Below are 7,846 nucleotides of genomic sequence, written 5' to 3'. Positions count from 1 at the left end.
AATGTCAGAGCACTCACCTTCCACTTACAGCTTCACCTAAATAAAGCACCCTAAATAAACCACTTTCCTTTGATGGCAACAACACACTGTCCTTGGCGTGCACAGCCATTCCTTTCAGCCTTCCAACTTCTAGACAGACTCATTACCTATTTTTCCTACTATTTAATATCTTCCATGCTTTAATGTGCTGATCATGTGGAAGCTTACAGTCTACTTGTGTTAGTTTTTAAAACTTTAAAATAGGACATGTTACTCCTGTACACTTCCATTTACTCTCTGATAGATATTAAAAATATTAACATCAGTCCTTCATTTATAAAATCTGACCTAAGATAGCCTTAGATACATTTCCTATTTAGACACTGTGTTTTAGTTTGGAGTGACTTGGCTTCATAACATTCCTATGGGGTATTGTTTTCATTCCCAGTTTAGCGATTAGAAATAAACCAGCTCAAAGACAGACATGAAGCTATTCAGGAGTCAACACTTAAGTTTGCTTTATCACAGGGCTTCGTGCCAGTACAAGACACCACCTCTCCTGTTGGGGACACAATGCTGATCTACAAATACACACACTTCTTAAGCCCATTTGTTTTATTTTTTGGTGGGTTTTTTAATGCCTTTTTTCCAGTTCTTGTCACTGTCCCCTGGAGCAGCTTCTCTCCACAGCTCAACTGTGCCATTCCACCTGTGTGCCATCATCAGGAGCAGGGTTTCAAGTGAGCCAGCATATCCCCTCTCAAATATATAAACAAAATTAACTTTTCATATAGAAAATAATTCTCATTAGTGTTTCGTTAACTATATTATTGCTACCATTTTAAGCCAGTCAGGAAGAATGTGTTCAAAATAGGAAATTAGCAATTCTACCACAGATACTGTCATTGTCTGTACAAGGGACTAATAAATTACAGCAGGACACCCTCAGGTTGCCCTCTTTTAATGACAAAACAGAAGATTTAGCAGTAAATCAGCATTTCAAAGTGACAGAAATGGTCTTGCATCCTATAACAAAATACACACTAACTGGTTCATAGACATTCCAGAAACACTCTTCTGGAAATCAGAACTTCCATAAACCGACAACATTCAGCCAATTTTTATCCTTTCCTTTAAAAATCCAATGCATAGACTCTTGCACACCTTGAAGCTGATAACACCAAATCTCACTGATCAAGAAATGTTTTTATACATTAATTATCTCTATACAAAGCTTGCATTAGACAATTTACATTACAAATTTACAATCAATGCAGAAAGAAATGTAAACTCCACCAGTAATTTATGGGTATTTTCACCCTGATAACTAGCACAATCTAAGTGACCTCACTCTTTTTTTTATCTGTCCAAGTATCCCCTTAGAAATACAGCTACAGAATGAGCTGTAAAAATTCACTTCTAATGATTACAGTGGCAGGACAGCACTAAATAATATAAACAAATGTGTGAAATAATTTGAAAGAGATTAGTAAAAATTTTGGAATGTACCAGCGTTTTATGCCAGTATATAGAAGTTTAAAATTTAAAGAATTCAAATAACAGTCCTCAAATTATTAGTTGCAGAAAGCTGATTATAAATATACAGAATTATAACAATATAGACTTCTAGAGGTTTGCTGTATTCAGAGGCTGGCGACATACAAAATTTCAGTCAGAGCTAAATTAGACTTTTATGTAAGAAATTCACTTTGTGCATTCTCACCTGGATCACTGCAATTCCTTTTGCAGTTACTCCTTAGAACATGATCCAATCTACACACAAGCAATGCGTGTCTCCTCAGTGCATTAAAAGACAGGAACTGAAGGTAAATAAAGGGAATCCTGTAGTACATGTGTGGAAGAGAGGGTTGTTGGAGAGTCCCACAGATGGGACTTGGAACAATGAACAAAGTGAACAAGGAGATTGGATATGTACCTCAAGAAAAAGAGGAGACTTTTAAAAGCTTATCAAGAGTATGAGGTGGGAAATGAAGGCTGGTATGTGAATTTGGAGATGTCCATGCCTGGGAATTTTTGGAACACCCTTATCTTTGGCAGGCTGGTGCAATTTGCTAAACACCAGTGCAATGACCTGCTGCCACAGAGGGCAACGTGAGCTGGATGTGGAACTGGGATCTATACTGTGTTACTGAGGCATGGAAATAGGTATTGGATTTGGTTTTGTACCTTTTTATCAGGAGAGCTGGTCCTGTACACTAAACGTGAAGGAGTGGGCTGACCATCAGAACTGCTATCACAGCATGCACTCCCACTGTCCCTCCCCCCAAATCTGATCCATCACACTGTACATGTGATTTTTCCTACTGAAACCCTTAGACAAGGAAATCCACAACACCAAGTTGTTATACATGCTTTGCTGATATAAAGATGAAAACATTAGAACTGTACAATTTCTATTAAAATTGTATTTAATTTTGGTGACTAGATTCCAATTCTAACAAATTGATTACAGGGAAAGAAAGCAATCACACCGTCTCATGTATCTGAAGATGACTTAAAAGATCTTTTTCATTCCCAAACCTCATTAAACAATCAGTACATTTATGAGGCAAATCTGCTGAATGCCTGAAATCCAAATGAGTTTTAAGGTCTTCAATCTGTCCTGTTGAATATTCACAGTATTGACACAAATAAATCCCTTCAGATAAATGAGAGCTCAGGTGCTTGCAATACTCCAACATACCTGAAAATCCCTTCCCACAGTCATCACAAACGTGAGGGAATATTTTGGTGTGCTCAATAGCTACATGCCTGTTGACATTGGTGTGCAGCCTGCTCCTAAAGCCGCACACCTGGCACACAAAGAAGTTTTTGCACTTGTCAAAACTGATCTTGTTTATGAGGCTGTACTGCCCACGCTCCTTGTTGTTGTAGCTGTCGCTCAGCTCTATCAGCCGACAGGCGTGTTCGTTCACCACGTGGCTGTGCAGATCCTCCGGGTCGTTGGTTTCGTGCTCACAGAACTGGCACAGGTACTGCTCGTCACAGCTGTGCTCCTGGAAGTGCAGGTACAGCTCGCTGCTGGAGGAGAACTGCACGTCACACTGCTCACACCAGTACAGGTGGTCGTTGAAGTGAGTGTCTGCTATGTGCTGACTCAGATTCTCAAAGATCACCGTTTTGTAATTGCAGTATTTACAGATGTACGGGTCCTCCTCGTGCAGCTTGACGTGTTCAATGAGCTGCACTTTGCTGGAGAAGCTTTCTTTACAAACTTTGCAGACGTGAGTGTCTGTGCATGTCTTATGCTTCAGGATCATGTGCTGCTTTAAATCAGAGAAGTACTTGCTATTGAACTCACAGAGCTCACACTTGTACAAGCCACTGCTGTTAGCTCTCAGCAGGGGCCACTTCTGTTGAGCTGTGATATTCAAAGCCTGGTTCTTCTCAAAGATTTTACAGGTCTCCAAGGGGATTTCCTCCAGGTCCTCAGCCTCCAGCTTCTCAGGTGACACAGTCTGTGTTTCTATATCGTGAACTTCTACAGCATTCACTTCTGTTGTAGAAATTTCTACCGTTTGGATATCTAGAGGTTTCTCTTCTTCTGTGGGGCTGTCACTGAATATAGGTGAGTCACATAAGTCTCTGCACATTCCATTGTTAGTACCTTTATCTGCAGGAGGAAATACATAACAAAACGTTGAAAAAAACTCACTGCAAAAGACCTGGGTCTATATTTAACTTTTCAGTCATTTGCAGCTTACGAATACAAAAAGCAGTTATTTTTCCCCCGCCAGACTACCGCTGTATGTTCAGGTAACAAAGAAATACCAGAAGCTACAAATCTCTCATGTCTTCTGTCAAAGCAAAGCACTTACATTAAAAGCCAGCAGCTGTGCTCTCCACCTTCCCAGCACCTCAGCTGCAAGCACACTGACCTTTACCTTTATCCTTCCTTTTAGGGTCTGTACAGTGCAGCCCCAGGTTTGACTGTGCCCCACTCCAGTGAGAACTCCCGGCATGCACCGGACTCCCGTCATCATCCGTGTCCAGGCTCTGCACAGGACTGTGGAATCTGCCTGCAAAGGTAAGATAAGGATTTTCTTGTCATCATTTGTCTACACTAACATCGTTCTGATTCCTTGATTTAATCATACATCTTATTTATTTACTCTAGTTGCATAAATTTATCTTAATATACTAAGCACATCATAACCTACATTAAAAAAGGTAACAATAAATAGCTTAGAAATTATTTCCATACGCGCAAAAGAAAAAAGAATTCAAAAGGTGGCCACTCTGTCTTTAAAATTTCAGCAGAAAACAGTCAGCTGATTGTAATGGAAAAAACCCTTAAAGAAACTTTACATTTAAGAGACATGATTAAAAAAAGTATTCTTAAATATTTCTGGATATCACATTTTAAAAAATAATACTGTATAAGACTTCTGGAGACTTGCTGGGTAAGTTACTAGAGTGAAAAGAAAAATAAATATAATGGATGTTTTATAAAAAGGCATTTTGTTTTCCATAAGTACAAGTACAATACAATGCAACTGCTGGTAAATTTAATTTGAACTCATCAGCTTTACATTACCTAGCTAGTGGATATTTGAAGTAGTTTAATCACCATTATAAATGTAAAACTGAAGGATCTTTCTGTTGTCATTGTTTCTACTTTGAAAACCGTATTTCAATTGTAATGATTAAACCACCTTCCACTAGTCTAAGGCCTATCAGATCACAACACTGCTCAGAAATCACCCTCTATATCTTGTGTATTCTATTTACTTCTATGAATAGGAGCATGACACACTTCCTAAAGAATTGCAGAACAAGACCCCAGAATGTAATCTTACCTCTGTTTGTATCTGGCTGTCTCATAGAACAGACACTATAACAGTGGTCAGAAAAAATTCCACTGTTATCTATGTATCTGCTTGCACCTGAAGAATCTAAACCAAAACAAACAAAAAAAGAGTAAGTTTAAATACTAATACACTGATGTAGCTTCAGACATATTTCATGTTCATCAAAATTCTCTTCACATTTTTATCTGTTGTTTGGGGAGAATTCTGCGCTCACCTGACAACATTTCTGTTGTGACTTACATCTTGCAGCTGCTGCCCTCATGTTTGGAGCATCAGATACAATCACTATCAAACTCTGCTCCCACTGAAGAGTGACAGGAGCACAGTCCATTCAGTGCTGAACACTTCTGCATACCCCCATCCCAACCTTTACAAAATTCCTCCCCTGTGTGTAAGCACGATCACCTTCATTTGTAGCTTGAGCCAGTTTCCTCATTTGCAGGGAGTACAGAACAAAACTGTCCAGGCATTGATCTCTTCTCTGTGGTGACCAGTGACAGGACTCAAGGGAACGGCCTGAAGTTGTCTTAGGGGAGGTTTAGGCTGGATATCAGGAAAAGGTTTTTCACACAGGGAGTGGTTGGGCACTGGAACAGGCTCCCCAGGGAAGTGGTCACAGCCCCCAAGCTGACGGAGTTCAAGGAGCGTTAGGATGATACTCTCAGGCACATGGTGTGACTCTTGGGCTTGTCTTGTGCAGGGCTAAGGGTTGGATTCAATGGATCCTCGTGGGTCCCTTCCAACTCAGCATATTCTGTCATCCTGTGACTCAGAGTAACCCAACAAGGGAGCCCAGAGAGTGGGTGCTTGGTACATTCAAGCCAAAACTTCTTATCCACCATTTGTGTCACTAATTTTCCACGTATTAGCACACGTGGTCACTTCTCATAAAGTTATTATTCTGAGAAAAAAGATAAACTTTAGTAAAATGTACATAACTCAAGCTCTAGACTGACCTGAGTACCGAGAAGGATGTAGAGTCTTCCTTTTCCTCTTTTTAGGATGTTCATTCATTTTGAACAGTCTGAATTAACTGTAAAGTAACAATATCCAAGAATTAGATTTTTTTGTATCTAGTTGATCTTTCAGGACCTTATGGAACAATACAAGCATTTTGAAAACCTGCCTATTAAATACAAGAGTTTTTTCCTAGTCCCCTTTCTTGCCCCCCAGTCTATTTTTTTACAGTTAAGAACCCAACTGCTTAAGCACACAACTGCTTAAGTCCACTTTCACATTCCTGCATTGGAACAAAAGAAGGTTCCTCATAAAGACAGGCAGGTGAGGACTCGAGGCACTCCAGCACTCGGGGTCACCTCAAGGAAGGTCTCCAGCACCCTGCAGACATTTGTCAGAGACTAGATATTCTGAAGCAGAGCCCTTCAGAAACAAGTTTTAATGTTTAACATACTAACAAAGTCATGCTCTCTTACCAAAAATCCTAGACTCTTCAGTATCTGGAAGCTGAGTAGCTAAGAAGCTTATAGCTGTACAACTTCCAAAGGCAGGGAATGCATCAGCTCAAGACAACTTTCACCTATGGAATGACAGCCTTTTAAACCACTTTAAAACTTGAGCACAAAAGAAAAAAAACACAGAATCAGATACAAGTAATACAAGTAATACAAAGATTAGACCTATGGAAATTGAAGCTAGAAAGCAACATAAGAAGTCGATATTAATTTTGGCTTAGAGCATCAAAATTAATAAGCATTGGAATGTTTTTCCTTTTGTCTCAGGTTTGTTGTCTTTTGCTGCACTTGTCAGCTCCTGACAGCAGAAAAATACTTGGAAACGACACAGAAATACTTGAGCTATAGATGGGACCAAATAGTTTTGAAAAAGAAAGGGTTGCAAGCACGGAATGTCATGTGGGTTACCGTAATACGGGCCCAGGATCTTCTGCAGTCAGTGCCATGCATCAGAGGGGAAAGCAGCGAAAAAAGGACCCTCATCAAGTTAATGCTGTTCTCAGGAGATGCAATACTATCCCTGAACTAGAATTTTATTTCAAGGGATGGAAAAAACAAAAAAATCAGTGTTTTTAACATTACATCATGGTCTGAAGTACCAACACCCTCATCGCTTTCTCTGACTGCAAGGGAAGCACCAACAGTGCACCGACGCGGCAAGTCTCACCGCAGGTAACGCAGCCGAAAAGCTCAACTTCTTCCCCGTGGACCGGGCCGCAGGGCAGTAACGCGGGGTGTTCTATTCCTGAGAATCGGGATCTCGGCCCCGGGAATCAGGATCCCGCTCCCCCCGGGGCCGCGGCCTGCGCGGAGGCCGCGCGGGGATCCAGGGGCGAGAGCGCGGCCAAGGCTCGGCTCCGCTCCGCCCCGACAGCAGCCGCGGAGGAGCCCCGGGGCAGCCGCGGGCAGGGGCGAGGCCGCGGCCCCGCTCGCAGGGCCTGGCCCGGAGCCGCTCCGGGAGCGCCGCGGGCCCGGCCGTGACTCACGGCGCACGCGCGGCTCCCCGGGCGCTGCCGCCGGCACTCACCTGCCACCCGCCCGTCCCGCTGTGCTGTGCTGTGCTCCGCCCGGGCCCGGCCCAGCCCCGCCGCTCCGGCCAGTCCCCGTCTCTGTCCCCGTCCCTATCCCTGTCCCGTTCCGCTCCCGCTCCGGCCCCGCCGCTCCCGCGGGGAAGGAGCGGGAACGGGCGCGTGGCCGCCGCCCGCAGCGCCCCCTGCCGGCCAAGGGCGCCGCCGCACCCCGCCCGTCGCCTCAGCAACGGGGAGGGGGGAAGGACGGGACACGCACAGAATAAACCTTTAATTTATGTTTAATTTGTATTTCCATCTGCATCCGATGCCATACCGATAATTTATAGGTCCATCTGACCAGCTCCAGATGTTCAGGTTTTACACAAATGGGAGCGCGATGTCGAAGCCAGAGCCTCATAAAAACTCAAATATTCTTTTTGTATAAATGTAGATGTCCCTTAGAACTACTGTATAGGAAAATATATATTAAAAAAAGGATAGGAAAATAGGAGAATCAATGGAAAGTATATTATAACTATATACAGTATAAGGA

The 7,846-nt window shown here is 42.6% G+C and overlaps 1 protein-coding gene across 7 annotated transcripts; it reads right to left on the bottom strand.

The window, feature by feature from the left end:
- Positions 1–908: 908 nt before the first annotated feature.
- ZNF639 (zinc finger protein 639) lies at positions 909–7,438 on the bottom strand. Of its 7 annotated transcripts, none has more exons than XM_039381860.1 (6): positions 7,311–7,438; positions 6,245–6,808; positions 5,768–5,844; positions 4,800–4,895; positions 3,879–4,019; positions 909–3,613 (listed from the first exon to the last, which is right to left on the bottom strand). In XM_039381860.1, the coding sequence occupies exons 3-6, from the start codon at positions 5,823–5,825 to the stop codon at positions 2,466–2,468; spliced, it is 1,443 nt and encodes a 480-aa protein (XP_039237794.1). In that variant the 5' UTR covers positions 5,826–5,844; positions 6,245–6,808; positions 7,311–7,438; the 3' UTR covers positions 909–2,465. The 7 variants fall into 7 exon arrangements, with proteins under 7 accessions (XP_039237794.1, XP_039237795.1, XP_027565550.1 ...); XM_039381861.1 differs by having other exon boundaries at positions 6,245–6,382; XM_027709749.2 differs by having other exon boundaries at positions 6,245–6,348.
- Positions 7,439–7,846: the final 408 nt, after the last annotated feature.

The sequence above is a fragment of the Pipra filicauda genome, unplaced genomic scaffold, assembly GCF_003945595.2.
Source record: "Pipra filicauda isolate LSUMZ 115617 unplaced genomic scaffold, ASM394559v2 scaffold242_size1167801_pilon, whole genome shotgun sequence".
Taxonomy (NCBI): Eukaryota; Metazoa; Chordata; class Aves; order Passeriformes; family Pipridae; genus Pipra; species Pipra filicauda.
Note: the sequence above shows the minus strand (reverse complement) of the source record. Positions and strands in the feature narration are given on the sequence as shown.